The sequence below is a fragment of the Ranitomeya variabilis genome, chromosome 1 (genome assembly GCF_051348905.1).
Source record: "Ranitomeya variabilis isolate aRanVar5 chromosome 1, aRanVar5.hap1, whole genome shotgun sequence".
Classification (NCBI taxonomy): domain Eukaryota; kingdom Metazoa; phylum Chordata; class Amphibia; order Anura; family Dendrobatidae; genus Ranitomeya; species Ranitomeya variabilis.
Genome location: NC_135232.1, coordinates 889,588,817 through 889,612,629, shown reverse-complemented (window position 1 = coordinate 889,612,629; position 23,813 = coordinate 889,588,817). Strand labels below are relative to the sequence as shown.

General features: G+C 45.2%; 1 protein-coding gene across 1 annotated transcript in view; it reads left to right on the top strand.

Annotated features, from left to right (window-relative positions):
* The window catches only part of PAPSS1 (3'-phosphoadenosine 5'-phosphosulfate synthase 1), a 139,524-nt gene that overhangs the window by 64,020 nt on the left and 51,691 nt on the right, over nt 1-23,813 (top strand). Inside the window, exon 8 of the mRNA XM_077278463.1 lies at nt 12,541-12,746. Within this exon, the coding sequence (XP_077134578.1) occupies nt 12,541-12,746 (206 nt within the window). The remainder of the gene's footprint in view (nt 1-12,540; nt 12,747-23,813) is intronic.

Here is a 23,813-nt window from a genome sequence, read left to right as displayed (position 1 = left end):
GAGGGAAAGCCGACGGCTGGGGGCCGATATTTCTAGCTTGCGAAGGGGTTAATAACCATGGAGCGTCCCAAGCTATGAATCTCAGCCCTCAGCTGTATATTTAGCCTTTACTGGCTATTAAAATAGGGGACCCCCAAAAAATGAAATGGGGTCCCCCTATAATTAATAGCCAGAAAGGTTATGCAGACAGCTGCTGGCTGATATAAGGGACCATTGATATTGCCCCTCCCCCGGCTACAAATACCAGTCCCCAGCCACCCCAGAAATCTCTAAGATGCGCTAATTCCGGCACTTAGGCTCTCTCTTCCCACTGCCCTGTAGCGGTGGCATATGGGGTAATAAGGGATTGATGTCACCTTTGATTGTAAGGTGACATTAAGCCCGGTTAGTAATGGAGAGGCGTCAATAAGACACCTATCCATTACTAATCCTATAGTAGTTAAAGAGTTAAATTAAGCCACAGTCAGAAAAATGTATTTTAATAATCTTAATTTCACCATACTTACAACCACGTCTAATTCCGCGAAGCCATCGATCACCTGCAAAAAATAAAAAATAATAAACTAACGGTAAACGCCCTGTTCCGACGCAGTCCAATTAATAACGAGTGTCCCAACAACGATCTCCTCTATAGAACAGTGACATCGGGTGCCTCCCACAATGCACTGACAGGAGATAATGGCTCCTGCAGTGCATTGCTGAAGAGGTTACCTGTGTTCAGGCTCACTTTACGGCAATGCTGCGTGGGAATTTTCTCACTCAGCACTACCGGTGAGAGAATGAACTCTGGTGACCTCTCTCCCTGCAGCGGCGGAGGGATACATCGCGGAGGATTACCTGTCTGTCAGTTAATCGCAGAGGCCCTGTAGAGCAGTGACATCGCCTGATGTCACTGTTCTAATGGTAGATCGTCGTGGGACACTCGTTATTAACTGGACTATGGCGGAAAGGTAAGTATAGGTTGGTTAATTGTTGTTCTTGTTAGATCGAGGGCTTCGGGGACTCTGTGACTGGTATGTGCTGTATGTTACATGTTGTATGTACTGTCTGTCCTGTATGTCTGCCGTATGTTCTGTATGTTTTTTTTACTACTGAACACATGCATTGTCTGATGGGACTACTGTCCCATATTGGCAATGCTGTCACTGTGAGCATTTATAGCCAGATGGGAGCAGTAGTCCCATCAGACGATGGCTGCTTACACGGACCCGCACACAAACGGGGACCCACGCATACATGCAGACATCCGCACACAGACACGCACATAGTCTCCGCCCACACACACAGTATTCGCCCACATGCTTCCCTCCTCCCGATCTGCAGCGTTTCTAGCATCCACATCCGCAGGAAATCCGCAGATCTTTTTTACACCTGCGGTTTTGCTGCGGATGTGCCTGACTCAATGGAAATCAATGGGTGCAGAAACCCTGCAGATCCGCAAAAAGAATTGATATGCTGCGGAAAATAAAATGCTGCAAATCCGCAGCATGTGCATAACAATTCTTCATTTCACATAGTAGTGCACTACACTGCGGATTTGATGCAATTCAGCACTTCCAAAAACGCTGCGGATCCGCCTCAAAATCCGCAACGTGTGCACATAGCCTAACTAACTATTTTTAACACTTTATCTCCAGAAATGACAGTATTTTGTAACATTTTCAATTGCCGTGGGCTTTCATTATGATTGTCTAGTTTATAAATGCACTTTACACATGGTGAGGTCACGGTTTGGCCTAGGAAATGTTGAAGCAAATATAATTGCCTGGGACCTATGATAAGTGAAGAGCAATACTCAATTACTCACTGATGCTGCCAAGCACTTGGGCCAGCAATGAGTATTTGATATAGAAAGTGATTGACTATAAACCATAAAGAGTGGGGTTTGGAATATGCCATTTAGTCTGGGATTGTTTGAAGTTAAAGTGTGAAAAACTTGCTAGATGGCATAATAGCTATTTTCTGAAATATGTGAGATGTAATCTGTCTGTGCAGACTGTAAAGTATGTTACTTTGCCTCCACATGTGTTTTAGGATATTTGTCAGCGTTTAGCCAGATAAATGGCACATTGCTCATTGGAAAACCTCCATTATTTAGGCTGCATGTTCATTTCCGCTATACGTTTGTATTGTATCTACTAAATGTAATTTATGTCACTGAGAATGTTGGAAACATACACTCCTCAGCATTGAAATCACAAACCTAAGAAATAAACGTCATGTAATTATGGAAATCACAGGATTGGTAGATGTGTTAGTGATCTGCAAATGGTAAGAAATGTGGAAGCAACCTTTCTAAAACATGCCAATTTATTCAGCATTGAGTATGAGCACCACAGAAATACACACCAACACAGCTTGACATGTTATAAGTGAGGTTAATGGTTAATTGAGCATTGGTCTGCCATGCTGAAAGCACATTGTGAAATCCAGAGACGATGCGAGTCAAGGTAGCGCGATAAGGCCCCGTAGGCTGACCACAGTAGCACGAGCAACATACAACCTGGCATTATTGTGTTGAAGAACTGGTTTACTTTTGGAGAAATAGCCATACCACAGAATCTACGACCAAATCAATGTAATGACTGGAATGAAGACTAAGGGGTCCAGCCACCGTAAATTATGCCACACCATAATCCCAACAATAGGACTGGTTTGACATTACCTCATGAAAGCCGTTTCATGGTTTTACCCATATAGTCTTCAGACCAATCTCCAGCTATTGATTGCATCCAAAACAAAAGTGGGACTCATTGCTGAAGAGGCTAGAGCTTCCTCCATTGCCATCTTCCTCTTCACCGTGTTGGCTTTTGACAACGGTGGTGTGCGGTCAATAGAACACCTGTAGCTTGACATCTAGTGTGTCACACAAATGCCTTCTCATGGTTTGTGTAGACACTGTTTGACTCTTTTTGACTGTTATGTGATGTCTAATTTCACTTGCAGTACAGAATGGATCAATCGTGAATGCATTAATACAGTGATTTCTCCAAATGTTCCAGGAGAGCCATTTTTCAACACAATAACAGGCTGCATGTTGCTTGTGCTACTGTAACCATCCTGCATTGTCATATTTCGCTACCATGCCCTACAGTGTCTCTGGACTTGTCTTCCTTCAAACACATCTAAGACATCATTGGTCAGCAGTTATAAAGGGAGCTGCCAGCTGCAGATCTTGATGATTTGCATGCCCGAGTTAATTCAGTGTGGCAGAATATTCCTGAGACAACCATTCATAACATCAATGACAACATGCCAAGTGGGTAAGTGTGTCTGTTTTGGTGCTCATATGCAATACTGAATAAATTGAGATGTTTTGAAAATTTTGCATCCTTTTTGTTCAATTTTTTGCATATCATTAACTTGTCTGTAAAGCCTGTATTTTCCATAAATCCATGGCTTTTTCTTATTGGGGCAGCAATTTCAATGCTGAGGAGTACAGTATAGTATATACTGCTATTTGCTATAGTATATAGCAAAAAGGGAAAATACTGCTACATAAATGTGGATGAATAGTGCTGTTTCTTTTCCGTTAGAAAAGAATGTCATGTTATCATAGTTACATAGTACTGTTGAGAAAAGACATGTGTCCTTCAAGTTCAGTGATGGATGGGAAAGGGGATAGGTTCATCCATAATGCATGTTCCAGTCTGTAGGGATAGGTTTTCCCTCCTGACCTTAGCATCCATCGATTGAATCAACATTGAGAACAAGAATTTTACACAAATATTATTTTCTTCTAAAAAAAGCATCTAAGCCCTTTTGAACTCATCGATGACTTCCTCTGTGACTAACATTTGAGGTAGACTACTTCACAAATTAGTATCTCCTGGATTAAGAAAAAAAAGCCTTGTCTCCTCTGGAAATTGAACATGTCTTTCTCCAAGTGAAGAGAATGTCCCTTGACTTTTGAGATGGTTTTGCATAAAACTGCTTTTGACCATATTTTTTGTATAGGCCATTTATGTCCCTCTTATTCATATATCCTCAAGACAAAATAAAATTTAGTTCTTTAGTCTCTTCTTATCACGAAGATTCTCAATTATCAGACTTTTGGCTTTTCTTTGTACCTTTTCTAGCTCCCTTGCATATTTTGTATGAACTGGTGCCCAGAACTAAACTGCATGTTTAAGATATGATTGCACTGATGCTGTGTAAATTGGTAGTATTACGTCCCAATCCTGGCGTTCATTCTTCTTTTAATACATGACAACAATCTGTTGACCATAAATGCCACTGGCTGACATTGCGTGCTGTTGTTTACTCTCTAATCTACAATTACACCTAGATCTTTCCCACTTGAAATTAGAAACAAAATGCTGATGCATCATCTACAGTTGTGGCCAAAAGTATTGACACCCCTGCAATTTTGTCAGATAATACTCAGTTTCTTCCTGAAAATGATTGCAAACACGAATTCTTTGGTATTATTATCTTCATTTAATTTGTTTTAAATGAAAAAACACAAAAGAGAATGAAGCAAAAAGCAAAACATTGATCATTTCACACAAAACTCCAAAAATAGGCCAGACAAAAGTATTGGCACCCTCAGCCTAATACTTGGTTGCACGACCTTTAGCCAAAATAACTGCGACCAACCGCTACCGGTAACGATCAATGAGTTCTTTACAATGCTCTGTTGGAATTTTAGACCATTCTTCTTTGCCAAACTGCTCCAGGTCCCTGATATTTGAAGGGTGCCTTCTCCAAACTTCCATTTTTAGATCTCTCCACAGGTGTTCTATGGGATTCAGGTCTGGACTCATTGCTGACCACCTTAGAAGTCTCCAGTGCTTTCTCTCAAACCATTTTCTAGTGCTTTTTGAAGTGTGTTTTGTGTCATTGTCCTGCTGGAAGACCCATGGCCTCTGAGGGAAACCCAGCTTTCTCACACTGGGCCCTACATTATGCTGCAGAATTTGTTGGTAGTCTTCAGACTTCATTATGCCATGCACACGGTCAAGCAGTCCAGTGCCAGAGGCAGCAAAACAACCCAAAACATCAAGGAACCTCCACCATGTTTGACTGTAGGGACTGTGTTCTTTTCTTTGAATGCCTCTTTTTTTCTCCTGTAAACTCTATGTTGATGCCTTTGACCTAAAAGCTCTACTTTTGTCTCATCTGACCAGAGAATATTCTTCCAAAACGTTTTAAGCTTTTTCAGGTAAGTTTTGGCAGCTCCAGCCTGGCTTTTTTTATGTCTCGGGGTAAGAAGTGGGGTCTTCCTTGGTCTCCTACCATACAGTACAGTCCCTTTTCATTCAGACGCCGATGGATAGTATGGGTTGACACTGTTGTACCCTCGGACTGCAGGGCAGCTTGAACTTGTTTGGATGTTAGTCGAGGTTCTTTATCCATCATCTGCACAATCTTGCGTTGAAATCTCTTGTCAATTTTTCTTTTTCGTCCACATCTAGGGAGGTTAGCCACAGTGCCATGGGCTTTAAACTTCTTGATGACACTGCGCACGGTAGACACAGGAACATTCAGGTCTTTGGAGATGGACTTGTAGCCTTGAGATTGCTCATGCTTCATCATAATTTGGTTTCTCAAGTCCTCAGACAGTTCTTTGGTCTTCTTTCTTTTCTCCATGCTCAATGTGGTACACACAAGGACACAGGACACAGGACAGAGGTTGAGTCAACTTTAATCCATGTCAACTGGCTGCAAGTGTGATTTAGCTATTGTCAACACCTGTTAGGTGCCACAGGTAAGTTACAGGTGCTGTTAATTACACAAATTAGAGAAGCATCACATGATTTTTCGAACAATGCCAATACTTTTGTCCACCCCTTTTTTATGTTTGGTGTGGAATTACATCCAATTTGACTTTAGGACAATTCTTTTTGTGTTTTTTCATTTAAGACAAATTAAATGAAGATAATAATACCAAAGAATTTGTGTTTGCAATCATTTTCAGGAAGAAACTGAGTATTATCTGACAGAATTGCAGGGGTGTCAATACTTTTGGCCACAATTGTACGGCACGTGTAAAAGAAGCTCAACTAAGGGTTTCTCTGAAATCCTGCAGCCTGAAGAAACACTTCTCAAGAGGTGGCTGAACTGTCAGATAAGCAGCATTGTGAACAAATATGCCTGATCTCCTCACTCTGCTGTGGAGCAGGGCTGTGAGGAAAATAAAGAATCTCAGCTAAATGAGCACAAAGGGGTTTTTTCTTCAGCTCCATCCTCCTCTGTGCTACTTTGTAAACTTGTTCTGCTAAGTGTGTGACAGCTTTACAGCTTGGTACACTGAAACTGGAGAGATAAAAAACCTGTTGTGCCTGGCTCCACTGCTGACTGAGAAGGTTAGGTATGTTTTTCACAATGCTGCTCTTTTGAGATATGTCTCCAGCAGTGTTTCTTCAGGATGCATCCCTCGTAACACATGACTAGGATGGGTTGCAGCTTGAAATATGTGACGGCAGCCATTTTGATCACATTCTTGGAGAAACCCTTTAAACCAGTATCCAGTATTTATTCTAGATTAAAAAATAGAGTTTATCCAATGCTAATATGACTAGTTTACTTCATTATATGAAGTTCCTGTCATTAACGATGGCCAAGATGTGAATTGTCTTTGGGCATATTTAAAATTAGAAATTAATGACTTTCACTAGGCAATATTCATTTAAAAAACTCCTACGATTTGAAAACCTTAAGTGATACTTGCTATAACCCACGGCTCCTGTTCTCACTTACATGGTCCCCTCTAGTGTGTGCTTTCTGGTCCTGTCCTAGACACACCAAAATGTCTGTAAAAGCCTGCTTGGTGACTCATTGACTGAGATGGGTCTCCATTGCAATCACTAAGCATACTGGACATTTCTGGCTCTTCATGGACCTGAACCGGAAGCACAGACTTGCCCAGAACCTGAAGAAAACCGGTTCTGGTGAGTAATATGTTAAAGAGTTTTTTATATCTGTTGACTCCCAGGCTCTAAGACCAGTCCAAAGTGTAAATGTACAAATATATTTGAGAAATATTGGTTGGTGAATCCTACTCATGCGGCCATTACTAGTGTTCATTTGTTTTTTTCTTTTTTGATTTTTTTTTTTTTTTTTTATAAAGATGACTTTAATTCTACAGTAATAAACATACAAACAAAATACAGTAGATATATACGGTATAAAGTCTACACACCCCTGGTAAAAGGTCAGGTTTTTGTCATGTAAAAAAAAAAAACATACCACAATGAGTGATTTCTGAATTTTTTTCCATCTTTAATGCCACCCACAATATGTACAATCCATTGAGAAACAAACTGAAATCATTTTGGGTGGAAAAAAGAAATAAAACCTAAAATAATGTGCTTAAATATGCACACCAACTAATACTTTAACATTACTTCACAATGGATTTGTACAGATTATGGGCAACATTAAATAAGGAGAAAGTTGTGAAATAATTCTTCTTGGTATGATTTTTGTACGTGACAAAAACCTGGTATTTGAACGGGTATGTAGACTTTTTCTAATCACTGCAGATGTGTGTAAACATGCAGTCTATGGTGCTGGGGGAGTGCGCGCGTAGAGTGTGCGGGCATCTGTGAGCATATTACTCGTGTCATGGGACAGTCGCATGACGGAGGCTTTGACTCACTCATTGAATAAAGTGGAAAGGAAGTTTTATTGCTAATTTTTGTCTAAGCTGTGTGAACTGTGGGATGTATTTCTTTCCTTTCTGTTACTATGCCTTTTTTCTCTTCACATGCGGTACAGACAATACATATTTCCCTCTGTGGCGTTGACAACTGTATATTTCTACTCTGCACTTTCACTTGATTTTTCTCTGACTTCAAAAGAGACTGCGATCCTTGTAAAAACCACTTTCCAGCGCAAGTAAATGAGGTCAGATGCGAAGTGCTCACCCCTTCATGCTTATTCTAGTCTTCCTAGTAAAACTCCACAGACACTTCATTCCTCCTTGTGATTATTCAGGGAGCTGACTCCCCCTGACTCTTTGACATGACACATTAATGTTGTTTAGTATGTGTCATATTGTGATATCAAAGCATTTCAAAAATTGGAAACAGTAAAATCTTGTGACCCGCAGTCGGGGAAAGTTGACCGAATTTGTGGTCTTCATTAGAAAAGTTGAAGATGCAGAATTTACCAAAACAGAATCTAAATTATTTGGCAGTGGTGGTGGTCAATAACTTCCTTCCTGATTTTCTTGTAAGATTGATACATGGTATAACCACCCATTAATTTCCTCTTTGAACTAACTTTGATTTCTCTGTTATTGGGTTTATTTCTGTTTATTGTATAGCAACAACATATTCCACAGCACTTTACAGACATCATCACTTCCCCATTGGGGCTCACAATCTAAATTCCCTTTCAGTATTTTTTGTGAGTTTCCTTCAGGAACTCCAGTTTCCTCCCACATGCAACCATGCAGGGAACATACAAACTTCACACAGCGGTTATACTTCCCAGTGCTGCAAAAATATAGTAATAGCCACTTAGCCACCTTGCTGCCCACTCAGCCACCTCACCATGCTTGTTGATTAGTGCTTAGTAAGCTTAGAAGATTTTTTTTTCTGGGAAGGTAGAGAGAAGAGGTACTAGCTGTGCCTACACTTTTACAGGTATGGTCAGGGAGCAGGGTACTACCTGTGCGTACATGTTTAATAATGATAATAATAATAATAGTAATAATAATTAATCTTTATATATAGCGCCAACATATTCCACAGCAGCGCTTTACAGTTTAAGTTAATACACAAGTCATAAGTAACAACGTTTAAAATACCGTAATACAATAATTAAAGCAAAGTAAGACAACCCTGTTCGTGAGAGCTTACAATCTACAATGAGGTGTGGGGGGGGGGAGACACAAAGTACAGGTGCTTGTTTGCAGTGATGGTCCAGCCATCTTGAGGGAGTGGGGATAGATAAAGGCTGGATGAGCTAGTCATCAGTCAGTATTTGTGGTGCTGTTGGGTGCGGTGGAGTTTGATGGAGGGTTATTCTGATACATAGTGAATGGGACACACACACACTGATTAGGGAACATAAGTTGCTCTGAACACGTGTTATGAGGGAGCGCCTAAAACTGTGTAAGTTGTGGATAGTCCTAATTTCTTGGGGTAGAGCATTGGCGCAACATGGAAGAAGTCTTGGAGTGGGGGGTACGGATTAATGCAGAGGTTAGTCGAAAGTCGCTTGCAGAGCGTAACGAGCAGGTAGGCCGATAAACAGAAATGAGTGAGGAGATGTAAGGGGGTGCTTCACTGTGGAGAGCTTTGAGAGTGAGAACAAGCAGTTTGAATTGGATCCTATAATGAATGGGCAGCGAGTGCAATGACTGGCAAAGAGCGGATGCGTTTGAGTACCGATTAGCCAGATAGATGACCCCGCTGCTGCATTAAGGATGGACTGGAGAGGGAAAAGTCGAGTGAGGGGGAGGCCAGTTAATAAAGTATTACTGTAGTCCAGGCGGGAGTGGACCAGGTCAACCGTGAGGGTTTTTTTGGTTTCTATATTGAGAAAGGGTCGAATTCTAGAGATATTCTTTAAGTGTAAGCGGCAAGAGATTGTATATGGGAGGTGAAGGAGAGATTGGTGTCAAACAGAACACCCAGACAGTGCACCTGCTGCTGGGGTGTTATTATGGTGCCACCCACGGAGAGAGAAATGTCAGATTTAGGGAGGTTAATAGATGGTGGGAGCAGAAGTAGTTCAGTTTTGGAAAGGTTGAGTTTCATATAGAGAGTGGACATGATGTTGGAGACTGCGGACAGACAGTTACTGTTACTGAAAGCCAAATCTACTGATGGTCTGTCCAATTGAGACTGTGTATAGAGAGAAGAGAAGGGGGCCAAGAACTGAACCCTGAGGGACCCCAACAGTGAGAGGAAGAGGAGACGAAGTGGAGCCAGCTAACGATACACTGAAGGAACGGTCAGAAAGATAGGAAGGGAACCAAGAGAGGGCAGTGTCCTTTATGCCTATTGATTGGAGCATAGAGAGTAGGAGATGGTGGTCAACAGTGTTGAAAGCTGCAGACAGGTTAAGAAGAGTGAGCAGAGTGGTCACAATTAAGTTTTGCTGTCAGAAGGTCATTAGTCACTTTGAGTACAGTTTCTGTAGAATGTAGGGGGCGGAAGCCGGACTGTGATGGATCTAGGAGGGAGTGAGTAGAGAGGTAACGGGTAAGGCGGGTGTAGACGAGGCACTCCAAGAGTTTAGAGATGAAGGGGAGGTTGGAGACTGGTTGGTAGTTATTGGTGCAGGATGGGTCGAGAGAGAGGTTTTTTTTTTTTTTAAATAATGAAGTAATGATAGTGTTTGAAGGCGGAGGGGAAAATGCTAGAGGAGAGGGAGAGATTGCAGATTGTAGTTAGGTGAGTAGTGACGACTGGAGAGCGAGACAGGAGGAGTACAGCAATAGTTAGAGAGCAGGAAACTAGCTGTGCCTACATGTTTTACAGGAATAGTCAGGGAACAGGATGCTAGCTGTGCCTACATGTTTACAGGAATAGTCCGGGAGCATGATCTTAGCTGTGCCTACATATTTACAGGATTAGTCCGGGAGCAGGGTACTAGCTGTGCCTACAGTCATGGCCAAAAGTTTTGAGAATGACACCAAAATTATATTTTCACATGATCTGCTGCCCTCTGGTTTTTATTAGTGTTTGTCTGATGTTTATATCACATACAGAAATATAATTGCAATCATATTATGAGTACCAATAGGTTATATTGACAGTTAGAATGAGTTAATGCAGCAAGTCAATATTTGCAGTGTTGACCCTTCTTTTTCAAGACCTCTGCAATTCTCCCTGGCATGCTCTCAATCAACTTCTGGACCAAATCCTGACTGATAGCAGTCCATTCTTGCATAATCAATGCTTGCATTTTGCCAGAATTTGTTGGTTTTTGTTTGTCCACCCGTCTCTTGATGATTGACCACAAGTTCTCAATGGGATTAAGATCTGGGGAGTTTCCAGGCCATGGACCCAAAATCTCTATGTTTTGTTCCATGAGCCATTTTGCTTTATGGCAAGGTGCTCCATCATGCTGGAAAAGGCATTGTTGGGCGGCAAACTGCTCTTGGACGGTTGGGAGAAGTTGCTCTTGGAGGATATCCTGGTAGCATTCTTTATTCATGGCTGTGTTTTTAGGCAAGACTGTGAGTGAGCCGATTCCCTTGGCTGAGAAGCAACCCCACACATGAATGGTTTCAGGATGCTTTACAGTTGGCATGAGACAAGACTGGTGGTAGCGCTCACCTCTTCTTCTCCGAATAAGCTGTTTTCCAGATGTCCCAAACAATCGAAAAGGGGATTCATCAGAGAAAATGACTGTGCCCCAGTCCTCAGCAGTCCACTCCCTGTACCTTTTGCAGACTATCAGTCGGTCCCTGATGTTTTTTCTGGAGAGAAGTGGCTTATTTGCTGCCCTCCTTTGAAACCAGGCCTTGCTTAAAGTGTCTCCGCCTCACAGTGCGTGCAGAAGCACTCACACCAGCCTGCTGCCATTCCTGAGCAAGCTCGGCACTGCTCGTAGTCCGATCCCGCAGCTGAAACAGTTTTAAGATACGGTCCTGGCGCTTGCTGGTCTTTCTTGGGCGCCCTGGAGCCTTTTTGACAACAATGGAAGCTCTCTCCTTGAAGTTCTTGATGATGCGATAGATTGTTGACTGAGGTGCAATCTTTGTAGCTGCGATACTCTTCCCTGTGAGGCCATTTTTGTGCAGTGCAATGATGGCTGCACGTGTTTCTTTAGAGATAACCATGGTTAACTGAAGAGAAACAATGATACCAAGCACCAGCCTCCTTTTAAAGTGTCCAGTGATGTCATTCTTACGTACCGTAATCATGACTGACTGATCGCCAGCCCTGTCCTCATCAACACCCACACCTGTGTTAATGGATCAATCACTAAAACGATGTTAGCTGCTCCTTTTAAGGCAGGACTGCAATGATGTTGAAATGTGTTTTGGGGGTTAAAGTTCATTTTCTGGGCAAATATTGACTTTGCAAGTACAGTAATTGCTGTTAAGCTGATCACTCTGACATTCAGGAGTATATGCAAATTGCCATTAGAAAAAATGAAGCAGTAGACTTTGGAAAAATTAATATTTGTCTCATTCTCAAAATTTTTGTCCATGACTGTACATGTTTACAGGAATAGTTAGGGAGCATGTTACTGGCTGTGCCTACATGTTTTACAGGAATAGTCAGGGAGCAGGATACCTGCTGTGCCTACATGTTTTACAGGAATAGTCAGGGAGCAGGGTACTAGCTGTGCCTACATGTTTTACAGGAATAGTCAGGGAGCAGGGTACAAGCTGTGCCTACATGTTTTCCAGGAAGTGTCAGGGAGCAGGTTACTAGCTGTGCCTACATGTTTTACAGGAATAGTCAGGGAGCAAGGTACAAGCTGTGATTACATGTTATGCAGGAAAATACATTTACTTATTATAAAGAGATAAGGAGAATGTACTAATTCTTAAGCTATCCTACTAGTTTATGAAAACGTGTATGCTGGATTTATCTGTTTTGTGACCTATTATCTGTTATTCCACAGGGGGTGTCATCAACTTGTCTGTACCCATTGTACTGACTGCAACTAATGAGGAAAAGCAGAGACTCGATGGTTGCACAGCTTTTGCGCTCATTTACGAAGGAAGGCGAGTGGCCATTTTACGTCATCCAGAGTTTTATGAGCACAGGAAAGAGGAGCGATGTGCTAGACAATGGGGAACAACCTGTAAGGAGCACCCATATATTAAGGTCTGATTGGCATCATATTTACTGTGGATTAGACATGAAAGAACATCTCTAAAACTAACTCATTTGTTTCCTTTCATTACCAATTTAACCTGTCCAAAAGATGTCTAAGCAGTTCATGCATTTCAACAGTTAAACAATGTTTGCAGCTGAATTGAGTTACATTGACCAGCAGAGGGCGCCCTAGTAGTGTTTTTTATCCACATTAGCAGCATTGCAGGCACTAAACTCAAGGGTCAGCATTTGTTTCATCATATTGATCTTAATAGATCAGGTCATAAGATTGGTAGCTGCTCAGGACATTGCTGAAGTATTTCTAGTCTAGAGATGTACAACCGCAGCTTTATAAAAGATTATAGCAGCATTTGCACAACGGATGTAATAGACAATTATTTATTATTGCGCTTATATAGCGCCAACTCATTCTACAGCATTTTACAGACATTATCATCACTGTTCCCAATGGGGCTCACAATCTAAATTCCCTATCAGTATGATAATGACTGTAGGGATTACGCTTAGTGTGTGCCGCTCATGAAATTGGCTTCTTTGACTATTGTAAAGCATATATCCATGTACTTATCTATGCCTCAGTGTGCACTGTTGATGTGTTTTTATTTCTAAAATTACAGTTTTTCCAATTTATCTTTTTTTTAATTTTTTTATTTTGCGTTTTTATTTTATTCTATCGTTTATTCCAGGAGCCATGATAATTTTTAATTATTCTGTCAACACTATGCTATATAATGTACTGGAAAATGGGGGAAAAAATAAAAGTGAAATAATGAAAAAGAACAAAAGAAATAAAAACGAAGTTCTGCCAAGTCAGCATGATTACTGCAATGTTAAACTTTTTTTTTTCTTTATTTTCTTAAAAATTCTAAACATTGTGGCAAAAAAAGCAATTGTCTTGTTGCCATGAGACTCATGCCTTTTTAATATCTCTGTATATGGACTTGTATGAGAGTGTGCTTTTTTTTGTCCACCAGCTGTAATTTAATGTACTATGTAGTGGTCCCTTCCTACTGCATTTTTTTGGTGAGGTGGGAGTGAAGGGGAGGAGGTGTAATGATCCAAGGAAAATGGGAATTTTTCCTTTCAAATGTCTTTTCTTTGCACTACCTCCTATATGGGAAAAGTAATTTTGTTTATTTAATTGTTTTATTTTTAACTGTGGGAAAAGTGGGGTGATTTTTAGAATTGTTCAGTCTTTTCCAAACTTATTTTTTATTTATACTTTTTTTTTCTCATTTTTAGTCCCCATTGGGGCTTGAACTTGTGATTGTGTGATTGCTGGAACTCTACACTACATAAATGGAGCAGCTAGCAGTATGGCATAATTTAAATGCCGCTGTCAGTGACACCGACATTTAAGAGGTTAAACAGCTAGCATTGATGCTTGCTGTTAGAGCCAGATGTAAGCGGTATAACACAGCTGGCATCTGCCATGTGTTGTGTTCCTCCACACCGGAGATCTCTTTGCACACCCCAACCCGCTCCATGACTTACTGATGGATCGCCCCCACGTGTAAGGGCAATGGGGTACTTGGTACCGGGTCTATCTCTCTCGGTTCTGGGAATGTCACGGTGGCCCGACCCGGTCCGTGGCCCTTCTGAGGGGCGCCCAATTAAAGGTGTAGTTGTTTGTACGGTGTTCGTGACGCCACCTGTGGTATTCGGTCATAATGACCGACGCTGCTAGGGGTCCGCTGGGGTGATGGAATGGCAGCTAGATGGTGTACCTTCCCACAGGTGAAGTATGTCCCCAGGGCTTCCCTGTTGTATAGGTGTTGATGGTGGACGTCGTAAGGCGCAATGAATAACGAGGACACAAAGGTTGCAGTCTCTTTACCTTTTACTGAAGACTTCAGAGTCCACAGTCCAGAGTACCGTCCACAGGGCAGTCTGAGTCCGGCCGGTCCGAAGGCACATCCAGAGTTCCCTTATCCAGGTGGAAATCAGTAGCCTTCCTACTAGCGCCTGTGTGTTGTAGTACTTCCCTGCTGATCACCATGGGATAGTCCTCACAACTTTCGTGGATGTTTCTGATGTTCTCTCTCTCTCTATCCCCAGATGATATGGATAGGACGCGCCCGTATGACGGGGTAGGCCTGGAGCTATTTTATAGGGACCCTAGAGACGCCCCTCTCCCACAATTTGCCTCTGTGTCTTCATAGGTATTAAGGTCGGGCAGCCAACTTGGAATCAACTGTCCTGCTGGTCTCTGAAGTAATGCGTAGAGCCTATTACTCCCTCGGTGTCCGGCCACTGGCTACGCGCCTCAGAAGGAGGCTGCCGATCTTGGGGCAGAACTCCTCCCGGTATTATCTCCTTGTGCTGTGACTTCGTTTCTCACTCTCCACAATATACTTCGCTTCGTGTCCTTTCTTAGGATGCTGCCGCAATGAAGTGCAGGCGCAGCTCCGTAACGTTCTATCTCGTGCTTGGCCTCTGTCAGGATCCCACCCCTGACAGGGACCTCTGTCTGCAGCTCAGATGTTCCTCCTTCTTCCCGTGTCTGCCTGACAGGTCCTCTCTGGGTCAAACCCAGGCAGCTTCTGTCTGACTTCCTATCCAACCCACCAGTTTTACCCGTGTGTGAGGAGTGGCCTAGTAAATAGAACCTTTGCTCCCCCTGGTGGACTGGAGTGTGAAGTGTAGTGTGTGACTGTGATACCTGGTCAGGTGAACTCCTTTAGTACCATCAGACGTAACATCACTCCCCCTGGTGGAAGAGCGACATTACTGCAACGACCAGGACTCTGGGGCGCTGCACTGACATGTAGCTTTAAGGGGTTAATTGTTTCTTGTATTGTAAAAGTTTTCTTTGGTAGCTCTTAGGTATGTTGGTTTTCATGAGTTCATTTTTATCTTGTTTTATAACCCTTACAGGGACATGCTGTACATTAGTGGATCTGTGCTACGAACATACAACACTAGGGGGAGTAGTGAGCATTTATGGCCATTATCAGCAGATATGTTATATAGTGCAATCTGGTGACAAGACGGTTACCCACTTCCTCCAGTCAGTTTCCAGTGAATACAGTTTTGTTGTTAAGGTACCGTCACATTAAGCGACGCTGCAGCGATAGCGACAACGATGCCGATCGCTGCAGCGTCGCTGTTTGATCGCTGGAGAGCTGTCACACAGACCGCTCTCCAGCGACCAACGATGCCGAGGTCCCCGGGTAACCAGGGTAAACATCGGGTTGCTAAGCGCAGGGCCGCGCTTAGTAACCCGATGTTTACCCTGGTTACCAGCGTAAAAGTAAAAAAAACAAACAGTACATACTCACCCAGCGTCCCCCAGCGTCCGCTTCCTGACACTGACTGAGCTCCGGCCCTAACAGCACAGCGGCTTTCACTTTCACTTTAGGGCCGGCGCTCAGTCAGTGTCAGGAAGCAGACGCTGGGGAAGGTATGACGCTGGGTGAGCATGTACTGTTTGTTTTTTTTACTTTTACGCTGGTAACCAGGGTAAACATCGGGTTACTAAGCGCGGCCCTGCGCTTGGTAACCCGATGTTTACCCTGGTTACCAGTGTAAAACATCGCTGGTATCGTTGCTTTTGGTGTCAAACACAACGATACACGGCGATCGGACGACCAAATAAAGTTCTGGACTTTATTCAGCGACCAGCGACATCACAGCAGGATCCTGATCGCTGCTGCGTGTCAAACTAAACGATATCGCTAGCGAGGACGCTGCAACGTCACGGATCGCTAGCGATATCGTTTAGTGTGACGGTACCTTTAGTTGCAGTGGGAAGAGCAGCCCTATGACCAACACATCCTCTGTAGCAGTGATCTACTGTGCAGAGAAGTACTGATGGGCACATACAAGCTTTTCTCCTTCGTCTCATTGGGGGACACAGGACTGTGGGGTGTGTGCTACTGCTGCCAGGAGGCTGACACTTAAGTAAACATAAAAAAGGTTTAGCTCCTCCTCCGCCGCATACACTCTGACACTGGCCGCAGACTAACCCAGTTCATGCTTGGTGTCTAAAGAGGCACAGGTCTTCTGACCTCCCGTTCTTTTTCTTTTTTTTTTTTCCTTTTCACCATGAAGACGAGACAGGGGCGACGGACCCTTTTGAAGGGGTTTGATCTCCCCAAACCAACAACGGGCGAGCACGTGGAGGGTCGCCTCCACGTATCCTCTCCCTCGACGTTGGACCACTTGCCGGACTCAGCCCTGTACACTGTAAGGTAACGAAACCCTAGGCTGTACAGGTGCATAGGGACAGTCCGTGCGGCCCCCACTGCATCACCAATGCTCAGACAATGGTGATGGAAGGAGGCGGACGGTCACTCTCCTCATCCCCTGAAGGGAAGATGGAGCTAGGGTGCCTGCACCGTCCTTTATACAGCCCCCCTCTAACCTTAAGCTCTGGATCCATTGTGAGGTGGGAGGCTGGGAGGGCTCATGCGGCAGCACAATCTTTCCCGTCAGTCCGGATAGGAGACCTCACTCCAGCCCCGCGCCCGTATTTTCGGGTGGGTGCTGAGAATTTCCTGCTGCTGGTGGCGCTAGGCCACGGGCCGAGATTCCGTCCCTTCTTTCCACGTCACCTTCCGGGTCCGCCCCCTCCATATTCAGACGGGCTGCAGATAATTTAGCCGCGGGCGGAAGTCCCACCCCTTTTGGCCACGTCATCTTCCGGCGGGCCCGCCCCCTCATCCTGGAGCGGACGCCGGGAAAAATGTAGCCCCCGGCTTCGGCCTCCGATAGGCCGCGGGCTGAAACTCCGCCATCTCCGGCGGGACCGCCCACCAAATTGAGCTCATTTTTTATATGGAGCATCACTGAGGCTCCGCCCTGTGACGGGTTCCACAGGACAGACGGGGATGCAGGACTGGGGTACGTGCTACTCCCCCCAGCCTGGCAGCTGCAATATCTATTCCTTCAGCTTATCCAAATTCTGATTATAACAGCAGCAGGTCCAGCATGTCTAGAAAGACCAAGACTCATACGGTTCTATATGCCGCATGCGTGGCCTGTCGATCCACTTTTCCGCATGCCCAAAGTAATCGTCTCTGTGAGGCCTGCGATTCCGAGCTCGCTCAGGAGCCCTCCCCTGCGACTCAGCCCAGTATGTCAGGAGCAGAAAGTGTGGTCTCTCCCCCGAATCGGGCCTTGTCGCAATCTATGGCGTCCCTAACAGGCAATCAAGTCCCTTCAGACCCCAGCTGGGGCCAGGGGCAGCGGTTCGCCTGTCTTGGAGAGGTCCCCCGGCTCACAGGAGCCTCCGGCCTGCAGGGGCCCCTCTCTCACTAGGCAGACGCGGGGAAAATGAACCCACACAGCGTCTCCCGGTTCGTCGGGTGCATCTGCATCCTTGAGTTCCGTCTCTCGTTCACCCTCTCCAGCGGAGATTAGTGGACATGGTTCATACTAAAATTCCGAGGGGTCCCTCAATTTAGAGGTGCCGGATTACCAGAAGTCAGTAGACAGCCTCATAGAGGCCGTCAACCAAACCCTGGGAGTAGATGACAAATCCACCTTGGCCTTTGGTCATAAGGTGTCTTTTTTAAGCGGATCAAACAGCCTCATAGAATATTTTCCACTCACCCTGAGTTTGAGGACTTAGTCCAACGTCACAGGGAGCGGCCGTACAGGCGTTTCTCGGGACAGAAGGCTCTAAATGCAAGATACCCTTTCGCCCCTGAGCTCCATAAGACGTGGGCAGAATCCCCTTAGGTACACCCTCCTGTTTCACGTTTGGCTTCTAACATGCTGTTATCCCTTCCCAACGGCTCCTCTATTAGGGATCCAACTGATCGACTTATAGAAAGCCTGGCTCGCTCAGTTTTTGAGGCCTCAGGTTCAGCCCTCTTTTGCGGCAACTTGGGTAGCTAAGGCCATGATACCCTGGGCAGAATCTTTGACTAAGGCTCTACAGGATAGGGACCTGCCATCAGAAGTGACTGAGATGTCGAATCAGATAGCTCTAGCTGGAAGCTACCTGATTAATGCGTCCTTGGATGCAGCGAACTGTGCGGCATTGGCGGCCGCAAATGCAATTTCCATTAGAAGAGCTCTATGGTTGTGGACATGGCAGGCGGATTCTACCTCAAAAAAATCCCTTACAACTCTGCCCTATCAGAGCGGCCGATTATTCGGCGAAAAATTGGATCAGCTCATTTCTGACACCACGAGGGGGAAAAGCAATTGTCTCCCACAGCAAAAGATTAAGCAGCCATTTCGTCGCCAGTTTCAGGCACGGTTTAAGCCCTTTCGTAACACCAGGTGGACTGCAGCGTCAAACCCCGTTGGCCCAGGTCGACCTTATCAGGACAGAAATAATCAGATCTCCTACAGAGCCAACCCTTTGGGAAGAATGCGGTCCCACCTGCCAAGATCAAGGGGATCTAGGTCCCACAGGTTTTCGGCCAAATGACTGGAGGCAGGCTCCAGTCGTCACCAACAGAGTAGGCGGCCGTCTGCTCTGGTTTCATCAGTTCTGGCTCACTGTCGTTCACGACAGATGGGTAAGAGAACTGGTGTCCTCAGGGTACAAGATAGAGTTTATCAGCCACCCGCAACCCCCAAGTCGTTTTATTCTCTCCCGTCTTCCCAGTTCGGAATCCCGGGTAAGAGCCTTGTTCAAAACTGTTGAATCCCTTCGGCACAGCGGAGTCATCATTCCCGTTCCGTAGGAAGAGAGATTTTAGGGGTTCTATTCCAACCTGTTCATAGTTCCCAAAAAGGACGGAATTGTAAGGCCCATTTTGGACCTGAAATGTCTAAACAGGTTTGTCAACATTCGTCGCTTCCGAATGGAATCTCTCCGCTCGGTCATTGCGGCTAGGGAAAAGGGAGAATTCTTCGCTTCAATAGATATTCAAGATGCCTATCTTCACATCCCCCATATTTCCTTTGCATCAAAGATTTCTACGTTTTGCCGTAGGCAACCTACATTTTCAGTTCACAGCCTTACCTTTCGGGATGGCCACTGCTCCCAGGGTGTTCACAAAGGTCATGGCAGTAGTCATGTCCATCCTGCATTCCCGGGGCATAGTCTTCTTGCCATATCTAGACCATCTCCTTGTCAAGGGGCCGTCTTTTCAGGCCTGCAAGGAAAATGTCAGCATTACTCTGGATACTCTCTAGCCTAGGGTGGCTGGTGAATTTAAAAAAGTCATCCCTTGTACCATCTCGGAAAATATCCTTTCTAGGGATGATCTTCGACACCTCCCGAGGTTTGACAGTCCTCCCCCGGGACAAGGTCCTGACCCTCCGACAGGAAGCGAGGGTCCTTCTCCAGCCGGTCTCTCATACAATCCGGTTTTGCATTAGAGTCTTAGGAAGGATGGTGGCGGCAATAGAGGCAGTTCCGTTTGCGCAACTCCATCTTCGTCCTCTCCAACATGCACTTTTGGCATCTTGGGACAAGAATCCGTTCTCTCTCAAATTCAACTTCAAGTGCCGTCTGTCTCCCCAGGTCAGACAAGCTCTCGTATAGTGGACAGTGAGTTCCTCTCTGCAGCAGGGGAAGCCTTTTCCCCCAGTCCATTGGCTGGTAGTCACGACAGATGCCAGTCTCCTCGGTTGGGGAGCAGTGTTTCGCCACCACACAGCCCAGGGACGCTTGTCTTCGCGGAAGTCAACCCTCCCGATCAACCTTCTGGAGATTCGGGCGGTTTGGCTGGCTCTGCAGCATTTTCATCATCATCTGGCAGGCCGCCCTGTCCGGATTCAACCAGACAATGCCACAACTTTGGCATACATAAATCATCAAGTGGGTACCCGCAGCAGGGCGGTAAAACAGGTCTTCTGGGCCGAGAAAAACCACTCGGTGTTCTCAGCAGTCCACATCCCGGGCGAGGAGAAATGGGCGGCGGATTTTCTCAGCTGTCAGGGTCTTGCGTCCGGGGAGTGGTCACTCCATCCCGACGTTTTCCAGTAAATTTGCCAATGCTGGGGAACTCCGGAGGTGGACCTGATGGCCTCCAGGATGAATGCCAAAGTACCCAGGTTTGTCTCCCGGTATTGAGATCCACAGGCAATCGCCGTGGACTCGTTAGTTCTGGACTAACTGGAACCAGTTTCGTCTCCCATATCTGTTTCCCCCTCTGGCACTGCTCCCGAAGGTAGTCAGGAAAGTCAAGACAGAGGGGGTCCGAGCAATTCTAGTCGCCCCAGATTGGCCTCGTCAGTCATGGTACGGAGACCTAGTACAGCTGCTCACCGAAACTCCTTGGCGGCTTCCAGAGCGCCCGGATCTTCTCTTTCAGGGCCCGATCTACCACCAGAACTCGGGGGCCCTGTGTTTAACAGCCTGGCCATTGAATCTTGGATTCTAACCCAGGTTGGGTTTTCCCAGAAGGTAGCCGCTACTATGATTAGCGCCCGGAAATCCGTCTCAGCACGTATTTATCATCACACCTGGAAGGTTTTCTTTACATGGTGCAGAAAACGTGGTCTCTCCCCACTTCGTTTCTCTATCCCTAACATTTTAGCGTTCCTCCAAGCCGGCCTGGATTCAGGGCTTGCACCAAGTACCCTCAAAAGACAAATCGGCCTTGTCGGTTCATTTTCAGCACAGGATCGCTACCAGTTTACAAGTGAAAACTTTCTTACAGGGCGTTGCTCACATGGTACCGCCTTACAGGGCCCCACTGAATGCTTGGGACCTTAACCTGGTCCTAAGTGCACTGCAGGAATTCCCTTTCGAGCCTCTTCAGGACGTCTCCTTAACTTACCTTTCCTGGAAGATTGTGTTCTTAGTGGCCATAACATCCATTACGCAGATCTCGGAACTGGCGGCTCTATCCTGCCGGGATGCGTTTTTACGGTTCCATCAGGATAAGGTGGTGCTCAGGCCAGCACCCTCTTTTTTGCCAAAGGTGGTTTCCTCGTTCCACATTAACGAGGACATTGTCTTACCTTCTTTTTGCCCGGTGCCAACGCACCGTGTGGAAAAGGCTCTCCATATTCTGGATCTAGTGAGAGCGCTCTAAAGGTAAGTTTCACGGACGGCATCTTTTCGGCAGACTGATGCGCTGTTCATCCTTCCTGAGGGTCGCAGGAAGGGACTCGCTGCCTCAAGATCGACCATAGCCAGGTGGATACAATCGACTATTCAGGAGGCCTACCGCATCAAGGGCATGGTCGTTCCGGCTGGGATCAGGGCACACTCCACTCGGGCAGTGGGGGCCTTCTGGGCGCTTCGGCACCAGGCTTCGGCAGAACAGGTTTGCAAGGCGGCAACCTGGTCCAGTTTACATACCTTTTCCAAACACTATAATATCCATACTCAGACTTCTGCGGATGCAAGTCTGGGTAGAAGGATTATTTAGGCAGCGGTAGCGCACCTATAGGCGGTAGATGCCTAGAATTTATTCCGGTGAGTCAATTTCCCACCCAGGGACTGCTTTGGGACATCCCACAGTCCTGTGTCCCCCAATGAGACGAAGGAGAAATATGGATTTTTGTGTTACACACCGTAAAATCCTTTTCTCTGAGACGCTCATTGGGGGACACAGCTCCCACCCTGTTAGCCAGAATGGCTCCTTTTTTATTTATTTTTGTTTGTTTGATTTTATTAATCAGGTGGGTTTGTTTCTAGACATGTTGTTCCTGTAATAAAGCTGATTTATTATTTGTTCTCCTACTGCTTTTTACACCAAACTGGGTTCGTCTGTGGCCAGTGTCAGGGTGTATGCGGCGGAGGAGGAGCTAAACTTTTTTCATGTTTACTTAGTGTCAGCCTCCTGGTGGCAGTAGCATACACCCCACAGTCCTGTGTCCCCCAATGAGCGTCTCGGAGAAAAGGATTTTACGGTAACACAAAAATTCATAGTTTATAAGGATGTGTATACCGACTTACAGCTCTGGCAAAAATTAAGAGACCACTGCAAAATGTTCAGTTTGTCTGATTTTTCTCTTTAACCCCTTCCCGACATCTGACGTAATAGTACGTCAGATGTCGGGTCCCCTGCTTTGATGTGCGCTCCGGCGGTGAGCGCACATCAAAGTCGTGACATGTCAGCTGTTTTTTACAGCTGACATGTGCGCGCAATAGCGGCGGGTGAAATCGCGATCACCCGCCGCTATTAACTAGTTAAATGCCGCTGTCAAACGCAGACAGCGGCATTTAACTACCGCATCCGGCCGTGCGGCCGGATATGAGCGCATCGCCGACCCCCGTCACATGATCGGGGGTCGGCGATGCTTGTGCATTGTAACCATAGAGGTCCTGGAGACCTCTATGGTTACTGATCGCCGGTGGCTGTGAGCGCCCCCCTGTGGTCGGCGCTCACAGCACACCGGCATTTCTGCTGTGTAGCAGCGATCTTATGATCGCTGCTGCATAGCAGAGCCGATCGGGTTGTGCCTGCTTCTAGCCTCCCATGGAGGCTATAGAAGCATAGCAAAAGTAAAAAAAAAAAAGTAAAAAAAAATGTGAAAAAAATAAAAAAAATATAAAAGTTTAAATCACCCCCCTTTCGCCCCAATCAAAATAAATCAATAAAAAAAACCCCAACCTACACATATTTGGTATCGCCGCGTTCAGAATCGCCCGATCTATCAATAAAAAAAAAGCATTAACCTGATCGCTAAACGGCGTAATGAGAAAAAAAATCGAAACGCCAGATTTACGTTTTTTTGGTCGCCACGACATTGCATTAAAATGCAATAACGGGCAATCAAAAGAACGTATCTGCACCAAAATGCTATCATTAAAAATGCCAGCTCGGCACGCAAAAAATAAGCCCTCACCTGACCCCAGACCACGAAAAATGGAGATGCTACGAGTATCGGAAAATGGCGCAATTTTGTTTTGTTTTGTTTTTTGCAAAGTTTGGAATTTTTTTTCACCACTTAGGTGAAAAATAACCTAGTCATGTTAGGTGTCTATGAACTCGTACTGACCTGGAGAATCATAATGGCAGGTCAGTTTTAGCATTTAGTGAACCTAGCAAAATAGGCAAGCAAAAAACAAGTGTGGGATTGCACTTTTTTTGCAATTTCACTGCACTTGGAATTTTTTTCCCGTTTTCTAGTACACGACATGCTAAAACCAATGATGTCGTTCAAAAGTACAACTCGTCCCGCAAAAAATAA